Here is a 27,987-nt window from a genome sequence, read left to right as displayed (position 1 = left end):
GGGGGCTATTTTCTGCTATTAACCCTTGCAAAAATGTGAAATTTGGGGGGAAACACATTTTAGTGAAATTTTATTTTTATTTTTTTACCTATGCAAAAGTCGTGAAACCCCTGTGGGGTATTAAGGCTCACTTTATTCCTTGTTACGTACCTCAAGGGGTCTAGTTTCCAAAATGGTATGCCATGTGGGGCATTTTTGCTGTTCTGGCACCATAGGGGCTTCCTAAATGCAACATGCCCCCCAAAAACCATTTAAAAAAAACGTACTCTCCAAAATCCCCTTGTCGCTCCTTCGCTTCTGAGCCCTCTACTGCGCCCGCCGAACAATTTACATAGACATATGAGGTATGTCCTTACTCGAGATAAATTGGGCCACAAATATAAGTATACATTTTTACCTTTTACCCCTTGTAAAAATTCAAAGACTGGGTCTACAAGAACAAGCGAGTGTAAAAAATGGAGATTGTGAATTTTCTCCTTCACTTTGCTGTTATTCCTGTGAAACCCCTAAAGGGTTAACACCCTTACTGAATGTCATTTTGAATACTTTGGGGGGTGCAGTTTTTATAATGGGGTCATTTGTGGGGTAATTCTAATATGAAGACCCTTCAAATCCACTTCAAACCTGAACTGGTCCCTGAAAAATTGTGAGTTTGGAAATTGTGTGAAATATTGGAAATTGCTGCTGAACTTTGAAGCCCTCTGGTGTCTTCCAAAAGTAAAAACACGTAAATTTTATGATGCAAACAAAGTAGACATATTGGAAATGTGAATAAAAATAAAAATTATTTGGAATATCCATTTTCCTTACAAGCAGAGAGCTTCAAAGTTAGAAAAATGCTAAATTTTCAAATTTTTCATCAAATTTGGGGATTTTTCACCAAGAAAGGATGCAAGATACCACAAAATGTTACCACTATGTTAAAGTAGAATATGTCACGAAAAAACAATCTCGGAATCAGAATGATAACTAAAAGCATCCCAGAGTTATTATTGTTTAAAGTGACAGTGGTCAGATGTGCAAAAAATGGCCGGGTCCTAAGGTGTAAAATGGCTGGGTCCTTAAGGGGTTAAACATGTGGCTCACGTGACGAGAGGATGTAGTCTCGTCAGGCTCCGCCGCCTCCTCTCCCATCCGCCCTCCATGCTGTTAACCGGGACAAGCCGGAATGTGTCCCCCATGGATGAGTCGATCTGACTAGGGAGGAAGGCGAGGGGACCCGGGGGGGGGTGAAGGAAAGGAGGGGGAATAGGGGAGGATGGACCAGACCCTAGGACATACCTGGAAACGGGAAAGGTCATTTTTCTGGCTCAGTGCAGGCTCTGGGGGATTGGGAGACGGGAGAAGCTAGGGGAGTGACAGTGGTGCTTGTTTGGGCGTGATCACGTGGAGGAGTTAACACGTGATGCACGCCACACGCTGAACCCGGAAGACGCCGACTCTAGCTGCTAGGAGAGAAAGTGGAAACAGGCAGGGTCCAGGCTGGAAGACTGGAGCATGAGTGGAGCCCCCGGAGACTTTCGGAAGCCTGAATACAGTGCGGGAAGAGCTGGACAGGCAAGTAAACTCAATGGGGGACATGTATCATTTCCAGTGTATAATAGAAGTTTTTTTTACCCCTCTGCCTGTTGTCTAAATTTGGTGCAGCTGCGTTAAATTTATCATTCTTGTGCAGCTACTTTCTTGAATTGCGTTTAAATTTAGATTTCTCCTCAGAGCATAAATTTACACTGCAGCTCTATTTAGTAGGAGCTTTGTCTGCAGCGTATCTGCACCTAAACAGTAAGTTTTGTCCTCATTAGTTTTCAAATTTTTTTTCTTCATTATGTAGAGTTTTAATCTCACAATAATACCACTTTTTGCACCCAATTATAACACATTAATTATACCAATGTCCTTATTCTTCATTTAACATCTGTGACACCCCTGTGCAAATCACCTCAAATGTACATGGTGCACTCTACCTTATGGGCCTTGTTGTGCGGCCGCAGAGCACTTTGCGCCCACATATGTGGTATCTCCGTACTCTGGCTAAATTGTGTCCCAAAAAATGGGGATCTTTTTTTTCCCATTTACCTCTTGTGAAAATGTAAAGTATGCGGCAACACCTGCATGTCAGTGTAAATAATTAAATTTTTATACACTAACCTACTGGTGTAGACTCCAACTGTTCCTTTTCATAATGGGTAAAAGGAGAAAAAGCCCCCCAAAATCTGTAAGGCAATTTCTCCCGAGTACGGCGATACCCCATATGTGACCCTAAAATGTTGCCTTGAAATACGACAGGGCTCCAAAGTGGGAGACCGCCATGCGCATTTGAGGCCTAAATTAGGGTTTTGCATAGGGGTGGACATAGGGGTATTCTATGCCAGTGTTTCCCAAACAGGGTGCCTCCAGCTGTTGCAAAACTCCCAACATGCCTGGACAGTGAATGGCTGTCCGGCAATACTGGGAGTTGTTTTGCAACAGCTGGAGGCTCCATTTTGGAAACAGTGCCGTACCAGACGTTGTTCATATTTATTGGGGAGGGGAGGGGGGCTGTGTAGCGGTATGTGTATATATAGTGTTTTTTACTTATTTTATTTAAGTGTAGTGTAGTGTTTTTAGGGTACAGTCACACGGGCGGGGGTTGACAGCGAGTTTGCTGCATCTCAATCTTGCAGCACTCCCTGTAAACCTCTGCCCATGTGAGTGTACCCTGTCCATTCACAATGGGGGGAGGGGGGGGGAAACATCCAGCTGTTACAAAACTACAACTCCGAGCATGCCTTTTGGCTGTCCGTGCATGCTGGGAGTTGTAGTTTTGCAACAGCTGGAGGCACACTGGTTGCGAAACACGGAAACAGACTCAGTGTTTCACAACCAGTGTGCCTTCAGCTGTTGCAAAAACTTCAAATCTCAGCATGCAGTGACAGCAGAAGGACATGCTGGAACTTGTAGTTATGCAACAGCTGGAGGCATACTGCTACAACTCCCAGCATGCCCTTTGGCAGTCCGTGCATGCTGAGGGTTGTAGTTATGCAACAGCTGAAGGCACACTGGTTGCAAAACACTTGAAAGTTTTTTACTTAACTTAGTGTTTCCAAACCAGTGTGCCTCCAGCTGTTGCACAACTTCAATTCCCAGCATGCATGGTCTGTCAGTGCATGCTGGGCATTATAGTTTGGAGGCACAGCTGGAGGCACACGGGTTGGGAAAAAGAGTTAGGAAACGAACAATGGCCCTCATTTACTAAGAAAATCGGGTTGTAAGTCTATGTTGCTTTCTTACCCGACTGCTTTTTCCCCCTGGTATTTATTATTATGTCGCACCCTGTTTGTCGCACGTGGGTTTTGTTAATTTTGGTTTCCAACTCCTCTGAGCTGTCGGGAAAAAATCCACAACAATTCAACAAATTCGGGTTGGAAACCTTTATAAATACGTGGGAAAGCTCAGAAATGTCGGGTTATGCCCCTTTTTCGGGTTTGGGAGAATCCACATCGGGTCTGTCGGGAAAAAATGTCGCATCGTGTCGCAGACTGGCGCATGATGTCTGCGACATGGCGCAGACAAAGATGCGACAAAAAAACCCGACAAAAAAGAAGTCGGGTTTAGAATAGTAAATGAGGGCCAATGTTTCCTAACTAGTGTGCCTCCAGCTGTTGCAAAACTATAATTCCCTGCATGGCCAGACATGCTGGAAGTTGTATTTCGGCAATATCTGAAGGGTAAGATGTTGACTAACTACAACTCCCAGCATGCTTGGGCAGTCTGGGCATGCTGGGAGTTGTAGTTTTGCAACAGCTGGAGGTCCACAGTTTGTAGACCACTGTATAATGGTCTCCAATCTGTGGTCTTCCAGATGTTACAGAACTACAACTCCCAGCATGCCTCGACAGAGTGGGCATGCTGAGATTTGTAATTTTGGAACATCTGGAAGAGCACAGATTGGAGACCATTATACAGTGGTCTCCAAACTGTGGCCCTCCAGATGTTGCAAAACTACAACTCCCAGCATGCCCAGAAACCCAAAGGCTGTCTGGGCATGCTGGGAGTTGCAGTTTTGAAACTCCCAGAGGCAGCGGTGAGATCGCTTTACGGCGATCTCACTGCTGCCAATGAAGATGCCGCCCTGCTGCTGCAAACTCACCACCGGGGACGCACCACCTCCAGGACCGCGTGAGGACGCCGCTCGCACCGGGACTGTTCGGGACACCGCATGGCCGAGTAAGTGACATCGAGGGACGGGTAAGGGACACTTAGCAGAGCGGTGTATGTCCCGATCCCCGTGATCCGGACTCACACACCGCGCTGCTAAGTATTCTCATAGCGAAACGCTGCTATCAGCTAGTCAGATTTGACTAAATGAAACCCCTCGTGGTCACATGGTAAGATGGCTGGCTATCAGTGATAGCCACCATCTTACCGGGCGCTGGGGAAAAGTATAACGGAAAGCAGTAAATTGTAAAAATAAAAGGAGAATGATCTACAGTGTTAAGTGGATTACAAAGCTATTTTAATGTGACGGAGCTTGTTCAATGATAAGTAAGCTATCAAACATTTCCTATGTAAATGTATTAAATTGTTGGATCATAAAATAACAAAACCAATATACAAGTGATCTAATGAATAACTGAACTGTAAACAAATATTCTATATGCAAATTATTTTCAAAGTGCTTTGGAATAACCAAGGAGTAAAAAGCAATATAAAGCAAACCAAAGGAGGAATTGAGATAGGAAAGTAAAAACATTCTGGTGGTTCCTTAGTAGAACTTTCCTTCAGAAATAGAAAGGATTGCTACGTGCAGTTAAAGTTGGCTTATATTTGCTGGGAAAAAGACGCACTTGCGTCAAAATTTTTGGTGCAAAGGAAAAGTACGCAGGTAATAAATCCATGTGTACTATAGATGTCACTCCAAGGTACCCTGATTCAGCCACATCTGGAGGACATGCTCTACCAAAACGTGCTCCAAAAAATGCGCAAAAAAAAAGGGCTTGCGCAAAATTTTGCGCAAAAAAAATACACACAAAACAGGGGTAAAATCTTTGATACATGTTCCCCAATGTGCTGTGCTGTGCTGGGACTAGTAGTGTAAGACGGCTCAGGTTGAAACATGACTGCTGTTGCTGCTGCTCTGAATGTAAATATGAAACCCTTACCCATGATGCCTGCAGAGAGCTCAGGGGGATTAATTGAAACCTGATCCTTAATGAGCAAGTACATGTATGATAACTCCCTCTGAGTCTGGATACGGGACCACTCAGCCCTGAGAAAGGTGATGGGGGAGTAAAGATGGATGGTCTGCTTACTAAGATTAAAAATGATTTTTCTGCTCTCCTGATAATTATAGCAGCTGACTTAACCCCACCCCCTCCCCCCGAAGTAGAATGGCCCCAGAAGCTTAAAATCAAATTAAATTATTACAGTTGTGAGTTATAAGTAAATGGCTCAGTACTGTTTTATAAGAGATATTCTGGCTAATAAGGAAATTTGAATGGTGTCCAAATGTTTTAAATCAAATATAACTGTTGACTGAGATGTTTGATACTATGAGTATTGGTATGGTAAGAATTATTACACCTATAGGAAGGTTTAAAAGTAGTAAGTAGTAAGAAAAAGATGATAAGATTAGTAACTGAATTCTGATACATAAAGGGACGTGCCGGAGTGAGTAGGCCTGCAAAACTTTCTTTTTTTGACCATCTCTGGAACAATAAGGTAGGAACTTACTGAACTTAAAACTAACTGGGAATCTTTGAGCCCTGCTCTGACTGAGTCTAACTGAAGCTTGGTTTGTATTCTTAAGTGTTAACATCTGAGAAGTTTTATACGCAGAAGTTTAAAAAGCAGGAGTTGTAAGCAGGACCCACTGTAACTAAGTATTACACTCCCTTGATAAAAGTAGTTTTTCTTAATAGTTAATAACAGCTGTTTGTCACCAAGGATATGGACAGCAGGATTGGAGGTTTTCTTCAGTGCACATTGTGCCATATGTATACATCTCTGGAGCAGCAGCTTCAGGGTGAATACCGCTGTGACAAATGTGAGCATGTTGCCCACCTGGAAGCTCGTATTAAAGATCTAGAGGAGCAAAATGCAACATTGAGGGCGATTGACAATCTTAAAAGGAGCATACTGCTTACAGAGCAAGCAGTTAGTGGGGTACAAATGGAGGTTGGAGAAACTAGCCAGGAGGCCCAAGTAGGGAGCTGGGTTAATGTAGTTAGAGGGACTGAAAAGGGGGCAAGGAAAAGGAAGGTCACTTCTGCTTCTGATCTACCAAGTAAAATTGCCAAGTTGGGCGATGATGCGAGGGCCTCAGTATCAGAGATGGCAACCCTAGTGGATACTGGTCTCCCCAACAGCCGGGGGAATAGCTCAACTAGTAGTGTGGGGGATGGTAACACAGGTAGGCCAAGACAGTTAGTTGTGGTAGGGGATTCTATAATCAGGAAGACGGATAGAATAATTTGTCGCCAAGACCACCTCAACCATTCGGTTGAGGTGGTCTTGGCGACAAATTATTCTATCCGTCTCCCTGGTCCCAGGGTTAGGCATGTGGTGGAAAGGGTGGACAAATTACTAGGGGGGGCTGGGAATGACCCAGCTGTCGTGGTCCATGTGGGAACCAACGACAGAATACATGGTAAGTGGAGGTCCTTGAAGAATAATTACAAGGAACTAGGTGCCAAGCTGAAGGGGAGGACCTCTAAGGTTTTGTTCTCTGGAATACTTCCTGTGCCATGCGCATCGCAGGAAAGACAGCAGGAGCTTAGGGAGTTAAATGCATGGCTTAAATCATGGTGTAAGGGGGAAGGGTTTGGGTTTTTAGAGCACTGGGCTGACTTTTCATTGTGGTACAAACTATTCTACGGATAATTTGCACCTGAATGGAAGGGGGTCCGCTGTGCTGGGGGAGAGAATCCTGGAAGCGGTGGCTGAGTATTTAAACTAGGTGAGTGGGGGGAGGATAATAAAGCAAAGAAAGCAGACAGTGGGATGGATAGGTTAGAGAGGGGTCAGGACATAATGGTGGGTGGAGAGGAGTCCTGTGGGGGGAGGTTAAGAGCAGTGGATAAGGAGATCCATGGGTTACAAACCTGCCTTAAAAATAAATGTAGCCCGAAAAATTGTAATCCCAATAATTCAAAAAATACCGTTAGCCCCAATAACTTAAATAATAACGTTAGACCCAATAACAAAAAAATCCCATTAGCCCCAATAACTTAAATAGTACAATTAGCCCTTATAACTCAAATAATAACATTAACCCCAATAACTCTGAAAATCCCATTAGTGTGACTATATGTGTAAAACTTAATGGAAATGTTAAGTGTATGTTCACAAATGCCAGAAGCCTAGCAAATAAAATGGTGGAGCTTGAGGCCTTGATACTGGAGGAACATTGATATAGTTGGGGTCACTGAGACATGGCTGGACTCCTCGCATGACTGGGCTGTCAATCTGCAGGGGTTTACATTGTTTCGCAAGGATAGAATGAACAGAAAAGGTGGTGGAGTCTGTCTGTATGTTAGAAGTAGTATGAAAGTCAGTGTGAACGATGCCATAGTGTGTGATGATTCTGAGGATGTGGAATCACTGTGGGTAGAATTACAAAAGGAGGGAAATATTGAAAAAATAGTATTTGGTGTAATCTACAGACCCCCTAATATCACTGAAGAGATAGAAGGTCAGCTGTATAAACAAATAGAGAGGGCCACCCGGGCAGGTACAGTGGTAATAATGGGAGATTTTAACTATCCAGATATAGATTGGGGCCGGGCTAAAACTACAAAGGGGAGAAAATTCCTAAATTTATTGCAGGATAATTTTATGGGCAAGTTTGTGGAGGACCCAACAAGAAGTGATGCCTTGTTGGATCTGATCATTTCCAACAACGCAGAGCTGGTTGGTAATGTAACTGTGAGGGAAAACCTTGGTAATAGCGACCACAATATAGTTACTTTTGACTTAAAATGTAATAATGTGATGTGTAATGTGATACAGAAGGTAAATGGGACATCTTTAAATCAACTCTAAATAACTATACAGCTAAATATATACCAAAGGGGAACAAATAAACGATTTAAACTAAATCCTACATGGCTGACAAATGATGTTAAAAGAGCAATAAACAACAAAAAAATAGCCTTCAAAAAATTCAAATCTGATGGGTCAGCTATAACATTTAAACAGTACAAGGAGCTTAATAAAATCTGTAAAAATGTAATAAAAACAGCAAAAATTCAAAATGAGAGACAGGTGGCCAAAGAAAGCAAAACTAATCCTAAATATTTTTTTAGATATATAAATACAAAAAAACCAAGGACAGAGCATGTAGGACCCCTTAATAATGATAATGGGGAGGTTGTCACGGGCGATCAAGAGAAGGCGGAGCTACTGAATGGGTTCTTTAGTTCTGTATACACTTTGGAAAAAGGAGCTAACATTGGTCAGGTCAGTGCTGGTAACACATCATGTAATGTACTGAACTGGCTTAATGTGGAGATGGTACAAGGTAAGTTAAGTAATATAAATGTAAGCAAATCTCCAGGGCCGGATGGACTACACCCAAGAGTTCTTAGAGAGGTAAGTTCAGTAATATCTGTACCCTTGTTCATGATATTTAGAGATTCTCTGGTGTCTGGTATTGTGCCAAGGGACTGGCGCAAGGCTAATGTGGTACCAATCTTTAAGAAGGGCTCTAGGTCTTCGCCAGGCAATTATAGACCGGTAAGTCTAACGTGCATTGTGGGTAAATTGTTTGAAGGACTTATAAGGGATTACATACAGGAATACATAGGGGATAATTGTATTATAAGTGATAACCAGCATGGGTTTACTAAGGATAGAAGTTGTCAAACCAATCTAATTTGCTTTTATGAAGAGGTGAGTAGAAGCCTTGACAGAGGAATGGTTGTGGATGTAGTGTTTCTGGATTTTGCCAAAGCGTTTGATACTGTCCCTCACAGACGTCTGACAGGCAAGTTAAGGTCTTTGGGCTTGGAAACTTTAGTTTGTAACTGGATTGAACACTGGCTCATGGATCGTACCCAGAGAGTGGTGGTCAATGATTCGTACTCTGATTGGTCCCCGGTTATTAGTGGTGTACCCCAAGGTTCTGTACTGGGCCCGCTGTTTAATTCATTTATCAATGATATAGAGGATGGTATTAACAGCTCTGTTTCTATCTTTGCAGATGACACCAAGCTTTGTAGCACGGTACAGTCTATAGAGGATGTGCATAAGTTACAAGATCACTTGGATAGACTGTGTGGGCATCCACTTGGCAAATGAGGTTCAATGTGGATAAATATAAAGTTATGCATCTGGGTACTAATAACATGCATGCGTCGTATGTCTTAGGGGGGATTAAACTGGCAGAGTCACTGGTAGAGAAGGATCTGGGTGTACTTGTAGATCACAGACTACTCAATAGCAAGCAATGTCAGGCTGCTGCTTCCAAAGCCGGCAGGATATTGTCATGTATAAAAAGTGGCATGGACTCAAGGGATAGGGACATAATACTCCCCCTTTATAAAGCATTGGTACAGCCTCACCTGGAATATGCTGTTCAGTTTTGGTCGCCTGTTCATAAAAGGGACACTGCGGAGTTGGAAAGGGTGCAGAGACGCACGACTAAACTAATATTGGGCATGGAACATCTTAGCTACGAGGAGCGATTAAAGGAGTTACAATTGTTTAGTCTTGAGAAGAGACGTTTAAGGGGGGATATGATAAACGTATATAAGTATATAAATGGCCCATACATATGGAGAAAAACTGTTCCAGGTTAAACCCCCCCAAAGGACGAGGGGGCACTCCCTCCGTCTGGAGAAGAAAAGGTTTAGTCTAAAGGGGCGACACGCCTTCTTTACCGTGAGGACTGTGAATTTATGGAACGGTCTACCTCAGGAACTGGTAACAGCAGGAACAATTACCAGCTTTAAAACAGGGTTAGATACATTCCTGGAACAAAATAACATTAATGCTTATGCAGAATTATAAAACTACATCCCTTTCCCTTATCCTCTTACACCCTTCACTTCAATTCCCTGGTTGGACTTGATGGACGTATGTCTTTTTTCAACCATACTAACTATGTAACTATGTAACTTGTTATGTTTCTTTTTGTGGTTACCCTTCTTTCAGGGAAATAAAAATTCTCTTTACTATGGCCCCCAAAATTCAACCCAGAAGATCTGGAGGTGGAACTTCTGGAGAATCTATAAATAATGGAAAACTGGATACGTTTCTAAAATCACCTCGTGACTCTATTAAAACTAGGCTCCAAAAATATGGTGAAGCCTCTAATGGTTCTAGATATACAGTGCTTCAGGAGGAAGAAGGGACAGAGGAGGGAGAGGATGGAGAAACAAATTCACAACTTCTAAATTCTATATTGAGGGGAGTAGAAAGAAGCAATAAATCTCTAGAAGAGCTAACCACAAAAGTGGGATATCTGAGTTCTGATGTTGGTTTAATTCGAGAGGATATGAAGAAAATTAAAGAGTGGGAGAAATTGAGATCTTGATTCCCCAAATAGATAATAAAATGGGACAGATGAGTAAAAAAAATGAGTATCAAGAGATAATGAGAGAGAATAATATTCTAAGAAGTAAAGTATCTGAATTAGAAGACAGGTCAAGGAGAGGGAATGTTCGACTTATTGGATTGCCAGAAGGTAAAGAAGGATCAGATTGTATAAAATGGTTAAAAGACATTTGGAGAACAGACATTTACTAAATGGCCAACTATAGAAAGAGCCCGCAGAGTTCCGTTTAGAAGACCTGCTCCAGGAGCACCCCCGAGTACTTATGTGCTCATCTGACTGAGATCTTCTATTGAAGGCTGCAAGGGAGAAAGTGAAGATAATGTATGGGAGCGCATTGATTTCAGTATATCCAGACTTCTCGAAAGAAACCCAGAAAAAAAGATTGCAGTTTAAGGACATAAAGAAGCAGCTTCACAACTTAAATATCTCCTTCACCTTACTGTTTCCAACACGTCTAAGAATTGTGTATAATGATAAAACATTGTTTTTCCAGTCAGCAAAAGAATGTGGGAAATGGTTGGAGACGGAGGGATTTTAGATGGGGGGGGAGAGAAAGGCAGAGCTAAGTGTAAAGTAGAGGTTCCGTGATAAAAAATGACAGACCAGAACAGGGATGGGGGGAGGAGGGGGTTGGTAGGGGGTAGGGGAGGTCAGCCTGGCACGTGTGTGAAGAAGGAGAGGAGAGTATGAGAGGGAATGAGGTTTCTGGATGAGTGGGAAGTTTTTTTTGTAAATTAATAGTTTGGAATATAAGGGGCATGAAGGAGAGGGAAAAAAATAGCCATTTTTGATAGAATTAGCAGTTACTTGTCTGCTATTATATGCATCATTGAAACTCACTTAACTAAAGACTCGATATACCTTGTTGAAAAAAAATGGGTGAAACGTTTTTCCCTAATCCTTTGGTTCAAGTTATTAGGCTGGAATAACAGTTTTGATACATGAGAAAATTAATATTAATATTGATTCCTCTAAATAGATAAAAAAAGGAGATATATTTTCTTACATGCTAGTTTGGAAAATATAATGGTAATTCTCGCCTGTGTGTATAGCCTGGGGGAGGGTAGTTCTGCTCCTCCAGTATATGTGCTGAATTTAATTTACTCTAATTATGTGTCAGAAAATGGTGGAAGTTGCATTTAGTTACTAGATAACTAAAACTCCCAGCATGCCCTGATACAGCCTATGGTTGTGTGGGTGTTGCAGCATGTTGCACTGTATAGTAGTACAGTTAAGGTTATTGTGTAAAATGCTGGGAGTTGTAGTTTTGGTCCGTGTCAGCTGCAGAGCCATAGGCTGTGTCAAGGAATACTGAGAATTGCAGTTAGTAACTACAACATCCAGCATGCCCTGATACAGCCTATGGCTCTGCAGCTGACCCGAACCAACACTACAACTCCCAGCATGTTACCCTTTATAGTTCTACAGTTTAGGTTATGATGCAACATGCTGGGAGTTGTAGTTTTGGTTCGGGCGTGTCTGCGTGCATCCGTGGGGCTCTTGGTCGGCGGGTGAGTACGAAGGGGTGGGATTCTGGGGGTGCAATTTAGTGTGGGTGGCCAGAAGCCGCTAAAAATAAATAAAATTAGATAGCACAACTGGCAGCAACACTTGTCAGTCCGCCCCTGTACAAAACATACATGCATACACATATACATACAACGGCCACTGCCCCCTATATTATACATTACATACATAATACATAGACACATCATACATTACATACACACATTACACATATACCATACACCCATCATATATACACATACTCACACAATACATATGCACACATCATACATACACCTACCCCCTATATCATACATTACATAAACACATACACCCGCCGCTGCTTCCCCCCCCCACATCATATATTACATACACATACACCATACACACATCATATATACAAATGACACATACATATGCACACATTATACATACACCCGCCACTGATACACCCCCTAATCATACACACATCACACATACACAGACACCATACACATATACAATTCATATATACACATGAGACATACACCATACATATGCACACATCATACATACAGCCGCCACTGATAAACACCCACCCCCCCCCCCCCAATCATACATATAGAACCACCCTTCCCGCCGCCTGCATGCTCAGCCTCCTCACCTGAGCCGATGTGTGGTGAAATCCCCAGCCCGTGCAGTCTCCTACACACATCTCCTTTCCCCGCTCTGTATTTTCCCCGTGAATACTTGAAACCTCCCTGTGATAAATGAGGTCCTGTGAAGACAGAGCAGGGGGAAGGGAGAGGCTGTGTGTGGGGGAAGGAGGAGCTGTGTACGTCCTCATTCTCCCCCTGCCTTCTTGTATTATGCAGAGCTGCGCTCTCCATCCTCCTTGAGGGGGGGGGGGGGGGGGGGATGAGGGGCCGTGGCTTAATCATCTCCTGCAGACGTGCAACCTCGGGCTCTGCCCTCGCTCCTGAGATCCCCTCACACTGGCTGGGGGGGCTCTGAGCAGGGGCCCCCGGCTACTGAAATCAGTTGGGGGCCGCCACTGCCCCCTCCATACACTGAGTGCCGGTGTGAGGTGCAGACTTGCATCGGCTCCTGCACCTCACACCGGAATTAAAGAAAAATAAGGGGGAAGTCTGTCTGTCCCTGCTAGCCCGATAAAGGGCTAAATCTATAAAAAAAAAATTCACCTGCCCGGCGCCCAAAACTACTTGTCCCAGGCATCGGGCGATAGGATTTCCACATCCCTGATCTGGCGATGTTTGAACCCCTCTAAAGATGTATTCTATTGCTATAGCGCGACATAAAACTGCATCTAGGATTGACCTGATTTTGACTAATGAAAGTGGTTTGAGAGCAGTGGGTAAGATGAGTTATGAACCCAAATCAATCTCAGACCACACTTTGATGAATATGGGGAAAAGGTTGTGGGAAATAAAAGTAATATTAAAATTAACCCACATTGGTTAGAAATAGATGCAGTTACGAATGGAGTAGAAGAAGAAATTAGATGGTTTTAGGAAATAAATAAAAACTCCACAAACCTGTTTATAGTCTGGGACGCCCTTAAGACCTTTTTGAGGGGCATTTTGTTTAACCCCTTCCCGCAGAATGTCCTATATAAACGCCGGGTTGTGCAGTGAATTCACGCATCCCGACGTTTATAAATGACATTGTTAACCCGGCAATGCGCAGCATCGCATGGGTTAACCAGCATAAGTCCCGCTGTTTCCAGCAGGAGACAACTTCTGCTTCACCCCCCAGGACCAACCATTGATGGTCCTGGTCAGCGATCACTGTGATTGGTCCCTGTGGACCAATCACAGTGACCTGGGGGTGAAAGTTCAGATCCCCGGGGGCCTGCGGCATGGGGGGGGGAGGTGGGATAACACGCTGGGATCGGCGGCCTTACCTCGAGCAGCGGCGGGACCGAGGAGCAGCGGCAGGACTGGCCACGTGGAGGAGCTGCGGCGGGACCGGCAGGTAAGTACATGGTCCTCAGAGGCAGCAGTGAAGATCTTCTGCTGCTTCTGGGAGTCTGAAAACTACAACTCCCAGCATGCCCAGGCAGCCTTTGGCTGTCTGGGCACGCTGGGAGTTGTAGTTTTTCAATATCTGGAGGGCCCCAGTTAGGAGACAATTGTATAATGGTCTCCTATCTGTGCTCTTCCAGCTGTTGCAAAACTACAACTCAAAGCATGCACTGACTGTCCAGGCATGCTGGGAGTTGTAGTTCAGCAACATCTGGCCCTTCAGATGTTGCTGAACTACAACTCCCAGCATGCCTGGTCAGTACATGCTGGGAGTTGTAGTTTTGCAACAGCTGGAAGAGCACAGATTGGAGACCATTATACAATTGTCTCCTAACTTTGGCCCTCCAGATGTTGCAAAACTACAACTCCCAGCATGCCCTTCGGCTGCCTGGGCATGCTGGGAGTTGTAGTTTTGCCACAACTGGAGACACACTGGTTGGGAAACATTGTCTGTTTCTAACTCAGTGTTTCCTAACCTGTGTGCCTCCAGCTGTTGCAAAACTCTAACTCCCAGCATGCACTAACAGACTATGCATACAGGGTACATTCACATGGGCGAGGGTTTTACAGTGGGTTTCTCGCTGCACATTTGAGATGCAGCAAATTTTCCGCTGTGAAACTGTAATCCCCTGCCCGTGTGACTGTACCCTAAAAACACTACACTACCACAAAATAAAAAGTTAAAAACACGACAGACATACCCCTACACAGTACCCCCCCGTTACGCCACTCATTTCCAAAGCAGAGCATCCAGCTGTTGCAAAACAGCAACTCCCAGTATTGCCGGACAGCCATTGACTGTCCACCCATGCTGGGAATTTTTCAACAGCTGGAGGCACCCTGTTTGGGAATCACTGGCGTAGAATACCCCTATGTCCACCACTATGCAAATCCCTAATTTAGGCCTCAAATGCGCATGGCGCTCACTTCAGAGCCCTGTCTTATTTCAAGGAAACAGTTTAGGGCCACATATGGGGTATCGCCGTACTCGGGAGAAATTGCGTTACAAGGTTTGCGGGGGCTATTTCTCCTTTAACCCTTCAGGAAAAGGAAATGTTGGGGTCTACACCAGAATGTTAGCGTAAAAAAAAATTATTTTTTACACTAACATGCTGGTGTTGCCCCATACCTAACATTTTCTCAAGAGGTAAAAGGGAAAAAAAAGCCCCCCAAAATTTGTAATGCAATTTCTCCCAACTACGGAGATACCCCATATGTGGGAACAAAGTGCTCTGGGGGCTAACAACCAGGCCCAGAAGGAAGAGTGCACCATGTACATTTGAGGTGATTTGCACAGGGGTGGCCGATTGTTACAGCGGTTTTGACAAACGCAAAATAAAAAAAATAAAAAATAAAAAACACGTGACCCCATTTGAGAAACTACACCCCTCACGGAATGTAATGAGGGGTGAAGTGAGAATTTACCCCCCACAGGTGTCTGACAGATCTTTGGAACAGTGGGCTGTACAAAAGTTTTCATTTTCACAGACCACTGTTCCAAAGATCTGTCAGACACCAGTGGGGGGTAAATGCTCACTGTACCCCTTGTTACGTTCCTAAAGGGATCTAGTTTCCAAAATGGTATGCCATGTGTGTTTTTTTTTTAATTTTTTTTTTGCTGTCCTGGCACCATAGGGGCTTCCTAAATGAGACATGCCCCCGAGCAAAATTTGCTCTCTCAAAAAGCCAAATATGACTCTTCTGAGCATTGTAGTTCATCAGCAGTGCACTTCAGATCAACTTATGGGGTACTTCCATACTCAGAACAGATGGGGTTACAAATTTTGGAGGTTATTTTCTGCTATTAACCCTTGCAAAAATTAGAAATTTGGGGGGAAACACATTTTAGTGAAAACATTTTTTATTCATTTATTTATTTTTACATATGCAAAAGTCGTGAAACACCTGTGGGGTATTAAGGCTCACTTAATTCCTTGTTACGTTCATTAAGGGGTCTAGTTTCCAAAATGGTATGCCATGTGGGTTTTTTTTTTTTCTTTTGCGCTGTTCTGGCACCATAGGGGCCTCCTAAATGGGACATGCCCCCCAAAAACCATTTCAGAAAAACTTACTCTCCAAAATCCCCTTGTCTCTCCTTCGCTTCTGAGCCCTCTACTGCGTTCGCCGAACAATTTACATAGACATGAGGTATGTGCTTACTCGAGAGAAATTGGGCTACAAATAGAAGTATAAATTTTCTCCTTTTACCCCTTGTAAAAAATAAAAATTTGGGTCTACAAGAACATGAGTGTAAAAAATGAAGATTGTGAATTCTCTCCTTCACTTTACTGCTATTCCTGTGAAACACCTAAAGGGTTAAAACGCTGATTGAGTTTAATTTTGAATACTTTGGGGGGTGCAGTTTTTATAATGCGGTCATTTGTGGGGTATTTCTAATATGAAGACCCTTCAAATCCACTTCAAACCTGAACTGGTCCCTGAAAAATACGGAGTTTGAAAATTTTTTGAAAAATTGGAAAATTGCTGCTGAACTTTGAAGCCCTCTGATGTCTCCCAAAAGTACAAACTTGTCAATTTATGATGCAAACATAAAGTAGACATATTGTATATGTGAATCAAATTTTTTTTTTATTTGTAATATACATTTTCCTTACAAGCAGAAAGCTTCAAAGTTAGAAAAATGCAAAATGTTCAAATTTTTCACCAAGAAAGGATGCAAGTTACCACAAAAATTTACCACTACGTTAAAGTAGAATATGTCACAAAAAAAAAAAAAAACAATCTCGGAATCAGAATGATAACTAAAAGCATTCCAGAGTCATTAATATTTAAAATGACAGTGGTCAGATGTGCAAAATACGCTCTGTCCTTAAGGCCAAAATGGGCTTGGTCCTTAAGGGGTTAAAAACATTTTGTTTGTCAAAAAAACACGTTAAAAATAAAGAAAAGTCCCTGGTAAAGGAAATTAAAAAGAGGGAGAGTGAATTTGCAGAAGCTCCAGGGGAAGAAAATTGGACTAAACTTGAAATAGCCCAGAATAAGTATAAAGAATTTATTTTGGAAAAGGCTCAGCATAGACTTCTTTTCTGGGGGCAAAAGAGACTTATAGAGGGAGGTAAATCAAATAAATAGTTAGCAAATATTAAAAATCAAAGAGAAACTAAAGAAATTAATGTGATTAAAAATAAAGAAGGTAAGTTTGTGAGAGGGGATGGAAATATTTCTGTGGCAGTAGAATACTATCAAACACTATAGAAATCAGAAGTAAAAGGGATAGAGGTAGAAACGGAGGCCTATTTGGCAAAGGAAAAGGGACTGACGATGGGGGGGGGGGGGTGGAATAGAAGTAAACTGGATAAGGATATTTCCCTAAGAAGAAGTTCAGGAAGCCCTTAGGTCCTTTTCAGGCAACTCAGCGCCTGGATCGGACAGATTCTGTTTTGAAATTTATAGGAGGTTTGGTAAAGTCCTATTACCCTGTTTGATGGAAGTTTATTATGAATCCTTGAGAATAGGGAGATTAACTCCCACAATGTTGGAAGCAATAATTGTTTTAATTCCAAAGAAAGGGGGGAATAGTGACCAAATAGAGAATTTTTGCACAAATTCGTTACTAAACACAGATTATAAGATATTTGCAAAAATATGGGCTAATAGACTTAAAATTCTACCCAAAATTATAGGAGAAAAATCAGAGAGGATTTGTTGCAGGAAGGAACATGGCAGTAAACCTACATAGGGTATTGACTATTCAATCTGTGAGTGAGGAGCCCCACTCCATCCTGTCGCTGGATGCTAATAAAGCTTTCGACAGGGTGGAGTGGGGTTTCTTTTTAAAGATATTAGATTACTTTGATATGGGGAAGGTTTTTTCACAGGCCGTTAGGACTATCTACTCAACCCCAACTGCAAGAATAAATATTAATGTGTACACTCGGACCCATTTTGTCTTGAAAGAGGAACAAGGCAGGGTTGTCCTCTTTCGCCATTACTTTTCGCCATGTTTATGGAGCTATTCGCTATTAACATACCTTATACTGAGGCCTTTTATGGATTTGGCCCTCAAGGGGATAAAGAAAAAATTCTGCTTTAAGACGGGGAACAGAAAAAGTAACAGGAGACAAGACCCGAGTTTCACACCAACGAAAATAAGACCGCCAGGTACGGTGGTAAATTTTCGCCGAGGAGTGCTTGCAAGCCCTGAGCATGGTGCAAATGACTTGGGAAGAGAACCGCAGGCTCTCAAAACCGCGGTCTCAACCGCCATGTCGTCAAATGCAGCGACTGTAAATTGGGGTGGCAAGGAGGACCCAGAGATAGCAGGTCCGAACGAAATGGAAGGCGCAGTGGAGTGTCGTCCAAGAGCCTGACCACGTCGGCGTACCACGACCTTCGGGGCCAATCTGGAGCTACCAGTATGTCGGGAACGTCCTCCGCTCTGGGCTTCCTCAGAACCTTGGGAAGGAGCGGAAGGGGGAATAGATAAGGCAGAGCAAATCCCGCCCAAGGAATCACTAGGGCATCCACGGCTAGAGCCAGCGGTCCCGGAACTTGGCACAATCGGAAGATCCTTCCATTTGTGTCTGACGCGAAGAGGTCCACAGAGGCCTTGAACCGTCCAGTCCCTGAACACACCGCCCCAGCCCGACAGATTGGCATTCGTTGTAACTACCTGCCAGTGGAGGGGAAGAAATGATCGCCCCTGAAGAAGAAGGGGGGAGCGGAGCCACCAGAGTAGAGTCTGACGGATCCGACGAGGGAGAGTAATCTTGCGACCGAGAGACAGAGGAGATCTGTTCCATCGAGAGAGAATCGCCAGTTGAAGGGGACGGTAATGAAACTGGGCAAAGGGTACGGCTTCCATGGCCGCTACCATCCGACACAAGACTTCCATGTAATTGCAGATGGAAACTGGGGCCTGAGCCCGAAGAGAGCGGACTCCTGACAGAAGTGTCAGACATTTGTCCGGCGGAAGGCAAATCCGGGCAGAGGCCGTGTTGAAATGAAGTCCCAAGAAGATCAGAGACTGGGTGGGAGAGAGGACAGACTTGTCCCGGTTGACCATCCACCCGAAACGATTCAGTGTCTGGAGAGTGAGATCCACATTCTCTAGAGTCTGAACTCTGGTGGGAACCTTGATTAGGTCGTCCAGGTAAGGATCACCGAGACTCCTCTCGACCGCAACAGGGCTATTACTGGCGCAAGGATCTTGGTCAAGACCCGGGGAGCCGAGGCCAGACCAAAGGAGAGGGCTATGATTTGAAAATGCCCCTCCGGAATCGCAAAGCGGAGGTACCGCTGATGGCCGGGAAATATTGGAGGTAGGCATCCTTGATGACCACCGAAGAAAGAAACTCCCTTTGTTCCATGAATGCCACTACCGAATGGAGAGATTCCATTCGGAAGCGGCGGAGATGATGACGGTTGAGACACTTGAGGTCCAGAATTGGTCGGACAGAACCGCCTTCCTTGGGGACCACAAAGATTGGAATAGAAACAGAAAACATTCCCCTGGAGGAACAGGGCAATACTCCCTGAGCAGGGAATGGAGGGCCTCCCGAAACTGCTTCGCCAGAGAAGGAGACCAGGGGGGGGCTCAGGACGTCTGAATGTGTGTGGTCCAAATGTCTTGAAAAAGTAAGATGACCTCCCACCCGAGAAAAATCTGCCTGTGGGGGCTTCACCTCATACGGAAGTGGGATGGCGGTTGCCCACTTGGCCGCAAAACGTCCGGAACAGTTGTGTCCAACCTCGAAGACGGACGCGGCAGAGTAGTAGCCTTAGAGAGGCGGGAAATTGGTGGATCCACTGTGAGAGGGGAAACCACCCTAGAGGCAAGGTCCTTGGCGAATGGGTAATGCCCTTGAACCCTCTTCATTCCAGGGAACCTCTTGTCCGGATGTCTCCATGCAGATTCCAGAAGGATGTCAAGTTCAGCGTGAGAGCTGAATCTTTGAGGTGCTGGTTTAGCACGATGAAAGGATACTTCAGGACTCACGTCCGAAGATCCTGGGTCCTCTAAGTGAAAGGTGTCTCTTATGACCGCAACCTATGAGTTCACCGTTTCAACTGTATCCGAGCGGTCCTCTGAGTCAGATGCCGATTCGGTAGCCTCATCCGCCAGTTCACCAGGAGAATGTGAACGAGTGGAGGCAGCCCTGGAGGGGGGGGGGGGGGGCGACCCTGACCGGGTACGCGGCTCTGGCGAGGCAGAGCGGCGACTCCAGGAACATCCTCTGGAGGAGCTACGTCTGTGACCAGATGACACGGGGGGGGGGGGGGGGGCTGAGACCTGAAGACTCAATGTAAGAGTCAGAAGAAGCACCCCTAGTACGCTTGTGAGAGCGTGAGGCAGACGGCAGACACCAGGTCACGGGAGGCCTCAGCCACCGAAAGAGAGACTTTAGTTAAGTCAGCCATATACTGGGATAGGAAGAACCCAGGCTGGAGGGGCGGCCGAATCCACCAGAACTGTAACATCCGGGGAGCTAGGGGGTCTGGGGGAGCAGTGGAGCAGGTAGAGCCAGGGGGTTCAGCAGAACCAGGCATTTTTGAAATTACATGTCATACAGACAAAATAGTAGACTAACAGTCCAGTTGTCTGTTTAGAGGGAGGAACAGATTTGTGTCCCCTGTGGCAGTAAAGTTTTAACCCCAACACTGTAACACTCTGTCCCTGCTGTGAAGAAACTCCGCTCTATGTAGACAGAGGAGAAACAGACTAGTCAATAGCCGGAGAGGGGCATTCCTGGAGCAGGGGTACTGTCTTATTGGCCCCTGCCACCAGCATCGCGTGGAGGACGATTCGCGCCTCCAGTAAGCTCCGGCGGCCCTGTGGGCGGAGCTATAATGCCTCGGTCGCCGAAATAACGGAGAAGAGAATAATGGCCCCCGTTCCTTGCCCCGAGCGCACATGTCGTCCGCATATGCGCTCGCGGGGAAGTGAGCGGGCAAGAGTGATATGCTCCGGCAGCAGTCTGCTGCCGAAGTGAAAGTCAGTCGGCGCTTCATGCGCCCGTACAGTACAAGCGCCGCGGCTGTCAGCCGCATAGTAACACACACACGTGCACAGTAACACACACGTGCAGAGAAAAACTAAGCCATTCCTTCCCAATATGCCACTGCTCTTCCCAGAATAATAAAGATTAAGATCCCAGCACCGGCCAGCCCCATTAGACCCTGAAAGGTGGGCCCAGAACTGAGGGTCTCCAGAGGTTGCGAGTCAGCACCTAAGGGAGAAAGGTATATACTCACCTCAGTCAGAAGAGCTTACCTAATGGAGTCTTCTGTGGAGTCTTCAGTCAGCTTTCTGTCACCTGCGTCACGCCGAGCTACCATGTGAGAGCAAGGCGAGCAGGGAACAGGGGGACACGGACCCATGAGGTACAACCCCAGGCGCTGACCGTTGGCGAGAGGGGTTAACAGCGCATATACGCAATGTCTGTGCCCCCTCAATCGCTAGGGGGAAACTGTGAGCAGCAGTTCCTGAGTCCCCACCTGAAAACATGAAAGAGAAAGGAATAAAAAGCCAACACATTCCCTAACTAGGAAAACAAAAAAAACATAAGACCTGGTCTGGAGAAATCCAAACCATGTCCACCTCCTTCAGACACTAAGCTAAAACGGATTAGCTCAGGGCCTGGAGGCGGGTATATCCTGCTGGGAGGAGCCGACTTTAGTGCCATAGTGTTATACCTCCTAGAGACAGCAGCATACACCCATGGTCTGTGTCCCCCCCAACGGAGCAGATAGAGAAAACAAAATTTCCAGGGGCGTACCACTTTAACCTCTTAAGGACGCAGGGCGTATGGATACGCCCTGCATCCCGAGTCCTTAAGGACGCAGGGCGTATCCATACGCCCGTGGGAATTCCGGCCCCCACCGCTAGCCGGTTGGGGACCGGAGCCGGATGCCTGCTGAAATCGTTCAGCAGGCATCCCGGCATATCGCCCAGGGGGGTCATTATGCCCCCCCATGTCGGCGATCGCCGCAGATCGCTGGACAATTCAGTCCAGCGATCTGCGGCGATTCCGGGTCAATCGGGTCTCCAGTGACCCGGTGACCCGGAATTACTGGCTGTTCGGGGCCGTCTCCGACGGCCCCGAACAGCCAGAGCCTGCAGGGGTGAGGTGGCACTGGTGCCACCTCACGATCGCCCTGATTCGTTGGCCGGATTACCGGCCGACCAATCAGGGCGCCTGCTGCGGGCGTCACTCCCGCACCCGCTCCGCCCCTCTTCCGGAGGGCGTGAGCGGGTGCGGGAAGACGACCCCGGGTGCTGGGGACCCCGATCCCCGGTGTCCATGTTGGGATCGGGGCCCCAGGAGCGATGGCGGCGGCGAGGGACAGCCTGTGATGGAGCAGCAGCAGGAGGTGAGTTACAGCCTCCTGCTGTTGCTTAGCAACAGCTCCCAGCATGCAAAAAGGGCATGCTGGGAGCTGTAGTTATGCAACAGCAGGAGGCAGACCACCACAACTCCCAGCATTCCCTTATGGGCATGCTGGGACTTATGGTTTTGCAACAGCTGGAGGCACATTATTTCTATGGAAGTGTACCTTCAGCTGTTGTATAACTACAACTCCCAGCTTGCACAAACAGCTAAAGTGCATGCTGGGAGTTGTAGTGGTGCATCTGCTGGTTGCATAACTACAACTCCCAGCATGCCCGTTGGCTGTCGGTGACTGCTGAGAGTTGTAGTTTTGCAACAGCTGAAGGCACACTGGTTGTGAAACTCAGAGTTTTTTTTTACCTAACTCAGTGTTTCACGACCGGTGTGCCTCCAGCTGTTGCAAACTACAACTCCCAGCAGTCACCTTACACCATGCACCGTACATGCTGGGAGTTGTAGTTTTGCAACAGCTGGAGGCACACTGGTTTTGAAACACTGAGTAAGGTCACAAACTCCGTGATACATAACCAGTGTGCCTACAGCTGTTGCAAAACTAAAACTCTCAGCATGTACAGTCTGTCAGCGCATGCTGGGAGTTGTAGTTATGCAACAGCTGGATGTCCCCCCCCCCCAATGTGAACGTACAGGGTACACTCACATGGGCGGAGGATTACAGCAAGTATCGGGCTGCAAGTTTGAGCTGCCGCAAATTTTCTGCAACAGCTCAAACTGCCAGCGAGAAACTACTGTGAACCCCCACCCGTGCGACTGTACCCTAAAAACACTACACTACACTAACACAAAAAATAAAATAAAAAGTAAAAAACACTACATATACACATACCCCTACACAGCCCCCCTCCCCAATAAAAATGAAAAACGTCTGGTACGCCATGGTTTCCAAAACGGAGCCTCCAGCTGTTGCAAAACAACAACTCCCAGTATTGTCGGACAGCCGTTGACTGTCCAGGCATGCTGGGAGTTTTGCAACAGCTGTAGGCACCCTGTTTGGGAATCACTGGCGTAGAATACCCCTATGTCCACCCCTATGCAATCCCTAATTTAGGCCTCAAATGCGCATGGCGCTCTCACTTTGGAGCCCTGTCGTATTTCAAGGCAACAGTTTAGGGTCACATATGGGGTATCGCCGTACTCGGGAGAAATTGGGCTTCAAATTTTGGGGGGTATTTTCTGCTTTTACCCTTTTTAAAAATGTAAAGTTTTTGGGAAAAGAAGCATTTTAGGTAAAAAATTTTTAATTTTTTTTACATATGCAATAGTCGTGAAACGCCTGTGGGGTATTAAGGTTCACTTAACCCCTTGTTACATTCCCCGAGGGCTCTAGTTTCCAAAATGGTATGCCATGTGGGTATTTTTTGCGGTCCTGGCACCATAGGGGCATCCTAAATGCGGCATGCCCCCAGAGCAAAATTTGCTTTCAAAAAGCCAAATGTGACTCCTTCTCTTCTGAGACCTGTAATGCGCCAACAGAGCACTTTTCACCCCCATATGGGGTGTTTTCTGAATCGGGAGAAATTGGCCTTCAAATTTTGGGGGGTATTTTCTGCTTTAACCCTTTGTATAAATGTAAATTTTTTGGGAAACCAAGCATTTTAGGTAAATTTTTTTATTTTTTTTTACATATGCAAAAGTCGTGAAACACCTGTAGGGTATTAAGGTTCACTTAACCCCTTGTTACATTCCCCGAGGGGTCTAGTTTCCAAAATGGTATGCCATGTGGGTATTTTTTGCGGTCCTGGCACCATAGGGGCTTCCTAAATGCGGCATGCCCCCAGAGCAAAATTTCCTTCAAAAAAGCCAAATGTGACTCCTTCTCTTCTGAGACCTGTAGTGCGCCAGCAGAGCACTTTTCACCCCCATATGGGGTGTTTTCTGAATCGGGAGAAATTGGTCTTCAAATTTTGGGGTGTATTTTCTGCTATTACCCTTTTTAAAAATGTAAAACTTTAGGGAAACCAAGCATTTTAGGTAAAAAAATTTTTTTTTTTTTACATATGCAAAAGTCGTGAATCACCTGTGGGGTATTAAGGTTCACATTACCCCTTGTTACGTTCCCTGAGGGGTCTAGTTTCCAAAATGGTATGCCATGTGGGGTTTTTTGCAGTTCTGGCACCATAGGGGCTTCCTAAAGGTGACATGCCCCCCAAAAACCATTTGACGCTCCTTCCCTTCTGAGCCCTCTACTGCGCCCGCCGAACAATTAACATAGACATAGGAGGTATGTGCTTACTAGAGAGAAATTGGGTTTCAAATACAAGTAAAAATTTTCTCCTTTTTACCCCTTGCAAAAATTCAAAAATTGGGTCTACAAGAACATGCGAGTGTAAAAAATGAAGATTGTGTATTTTCTCCTTCACTTTGCTGCTATTCCTGTGAAACCCGTAAAGGGTTAAAACACTTACTGAATGTCATTTTGAATACTTTTGGGGGTGCAGTTTTTATAATGGGGTCATTTATGGGGTATTTCTAATATGAAGACCCTTCAAATCCACTTCAAACCTGAACTGGTCCCTGAAAAAAAGCGAGTTTCCAAATTTTGTGAAGAATTGGAAAATTGCTGCGGAACTTTGAAGCCCTCTGGTGTCTTCCAAAAGTAAAAACTCATCAATTTTATGATGCAAATATAAAGTAGACATATTGTATATGTGAATAAAAAAAAAAAATTATTTTGAATATCCATTTTACTTACAAGCAGAGAGCTTCAAAGTTAGAAAAATGCAAAATTTTCAAATTTTTCATCAAATTTTGGGATTTTTCACCAAGAAAGGATGCAAGTTACCAAAAAATTTTACCACTACGTTAAAGTACAATATGTCACGAAAAAACAATCTCGGAATCAGAATGATAACTAAAAGCATCCCAGAGTTATTAATGTTAAAAGTGCCAGTGGTCAGATTTGCAAAAAATGGCCGAGTCCTTAAGGTGAAAAAGGGCTCAGTCCTTAAGGGGTTAAGGGGTGTAGTTTACAAAATGGGGTCACATGTGGGTTTTTTGTGTGTATGTTTATGCCAGAACCGCTGTAATGATCAACCACCCCTGTGCAAATCACCTCAAATGTACATGGTACGCTCACTCCTGAGCCTTGTTATGCGCCCGCAGAGCATTTTACATGCACATATGGGGTATTTCTGTACTCAGGAGAAATAGCATTACAACATTTTTTTTTTTTTACCCTTTACCTCTTGTGAAAATTTTACAAAAAACAAAAGTATGGGGCAACACCAGCCAGCAAATTTTTTTTTTTACATACAACATGTTGGAGTAGACCCCAACTTTACCTTTTCATAAGGGGTAAAGGAGAAAGCCCCCCAAAATTTGTTAGGCAATTTCTCCCGAGTACGAAAATATCCCATATGTGGCCCTAAACTGTTGCCTGGAAATACAACAGGGCTCCAAAGTGACAGAGCGCCATGCGTCTTTGAGGTCTAAATTAGGGATTTGCATAGGGGTGGACATAGGAGTATTCTATGCCAGTGATACCCAAACAGGGTACATCCAGCTGTTGAAAAACTGACAGCATGCCTCGACAGTCAATGGCTATCCAGGAATAATGGGAGTTGTTGTTTTGCAACAGCTGCAGGCTCCGTTTTGGAAACTGTACTGTACCAGATGTTTTTCATTGTTATTGGTAAAAGGGGGGGGGGGGGTAGCTGTAGCGGTATGTGTATATGTAGTGTTTTACCCCTTATTTATTAGTGTAGTGTTTTTAAGGTACATTCACACTGGCGGAGATTCACAGCGAGTTTCCCTCTGGGAGTTTGAGCTGCAGCGGAAAATTTGCTGCATCTCCAACTTGCAGTGAGAAACTCACTGTAAACCCCCGCCCATGTGAATGTACCCTGTGGGGGACAAACCTCCAGCTGTTGCAAAACTACAACTCAGCATGCAGCGACAGCAGAAGGGCATGCTGGGACTTTTAGCTATGCAACAGCTGGAGGCATACTACTACTACAACTTCCAGCATGCCCTTTGGCTGTCCGTGCATGATGGGGGTTGTAGTTATGCAACAGCTGGAGGCACACTGGTTGCAAAACAGCGTTTGTTACTTAACTCCGTGTTTCCCAACCCGTGTGCCTCCAGATGTTACAAAACTACAACTCTCAGCATGATCAGACACCCGAAGGGCATACTGGGAGTTGTAGTTTCAAAACTCCTAGAAGCAGCAGTGAAGCTCACTTTACAGCGATCTTCACTGCTGCCTCTGATGCCGACGCCGCCTCCTCCACCTGCCTGCCGCCGGTCCCGGTCCGCAGGTATGTGCCGCAGAAGCTGCTAAGTGACAGTGTAACAAGATGGACGATGACTGAGCTTGTGTCTCCACAACAGATTCATAAATTACTTACCTTTAGACACCATTTTTCCCAAAATGTGGGGTTACTCATATGAGCAAAGCAGAGTCAGGCTCTAAATCCATGTGATACATTGGTCATTCTACAACAATTAAATTACCTTCAACCAAAATGGCTGCACAGTTGCAGGCACTGAACTATGACTTCTTGTTTACAGAGAATGCACATCAAAAGGAGTCATTGTTATGACTATAAAGCAGGAAGAACTGCATTAGATTAAACTGTAAACTCATCAAAACATAGGCCAATAAGTACTTACTCCATAGCTTCAAGCTTCTCTTTTTTCTTTTCCTCTTTTAGTCGAAGCTTTTCAGCTTTTTCCTTGTTCTCCTTTTCTTTTTTCACTTTCCGCTCTTTTGCTTTCAACTCTCTCTCTTCTTTCTTCTTTTTCCTAACTTCTTCCTTAGCAAGCTTTTCTTCTTCCTTTATTCTGACTCTCTCTTTTACAGCCTCTGAAATATGTTTCTTTTCTTGCTGTTCTTTGCTCTGCAAAAATCAAGTATGAACAACATGTTAATGTTAAACTTCCTAATTCATCTCTTATTGATCAAAAGCTGTTGTATATAAGGCAAGAGGGACTGCTTTTAACTCCTTAAGGACTAAGCTCATTTTGACCTTAACCCCTTAAGGACCCAGCCAATTTTCAGTGTAGTACCCGGCCATTTTTTGCACATCTGACCACTGTCACTTTAAGCATTTTCAATTTAAGCACTCTGATACTTTTACCTTTCATTTGATTCCGAAATCGTTTTTTCGAGACATATTCTACTTTATGTTAGTGGTAAAATTGTCGATACTTGCATCATTTCTTTGTGAAAACTTCCAAAATTTTATGAAAAAGATTGAAAATTTTGCATTTTATTTAACTTTGAAGCTCTCGGCTTATAAGGAAAATGATTATAAATAAACTATCGATTCCCATATACAATATGTCTACTTTATGTTTGCAACATAAAGTTGACATGTTTCTACTTTTGGAAGACATCAGAGGGCTTCAAAGTATAGCAGCAATTTTATAATTTTTCACAAAATTTTCAAAATCGAAATTTCAGAGACCAGTTCAGTTTGAAGTGGATTTGAAGGGCCTTCATATTAAAAAATACCCCATAAATTACACCATTACAAAAAGTACACCCCTCAAAGTATTCAAAGTGACATTCAAAAGGTTTGTTAACCCTTTAGGTGTTTCATAGGAATAG

General features: G+C 44.6%; 1 protein-coding gene across 2 annotated transcripts in view; it reads right to left on the bottom strand.

Annotated features, from left to right (window-relative positions):
* CHAF1A (chromatin assembly factor 1 subunit A) overlaps positions 1 to 27,987 on the bottom strand; it is a 413,519-nt gene that overhangs the window by 278,255 nt on the left and 107,277 nt on the right. For both annotated transcript variants that reach the window (XM_056572104.1, XM_056572113.1), the window contains exon 4: positions 27,048 to 27,274. In XM_056572104.1, the coding sequence (XP_056428079.1) occupies positions 27,048 to 27,274 (227 nt within the window). The remainder of the gene's footprint in view (positions 1 to 27,047; positions 27,275 to 27,987) is intronic.

The sequence above is a fragment of the Hyla sarda genome, chromosome 1, assembly GCF_029499605.1.
Source record: "Hyla sarda isolate aHylSar1 chromosome 1, aHylSar1.hap1, whole genome shotgun sequence".
Taxonomy (NCBI): domain Eukaryota; kingdom Metazoa; phylum Chordata; class Amphibia; order Anura; family Hylidae; genus Hyla; species Hyla sarda.
Note: the sequence above shows the minus strand (reverse complement) of the source record. Positions and strands in the feature narration are given on the sequence as shown.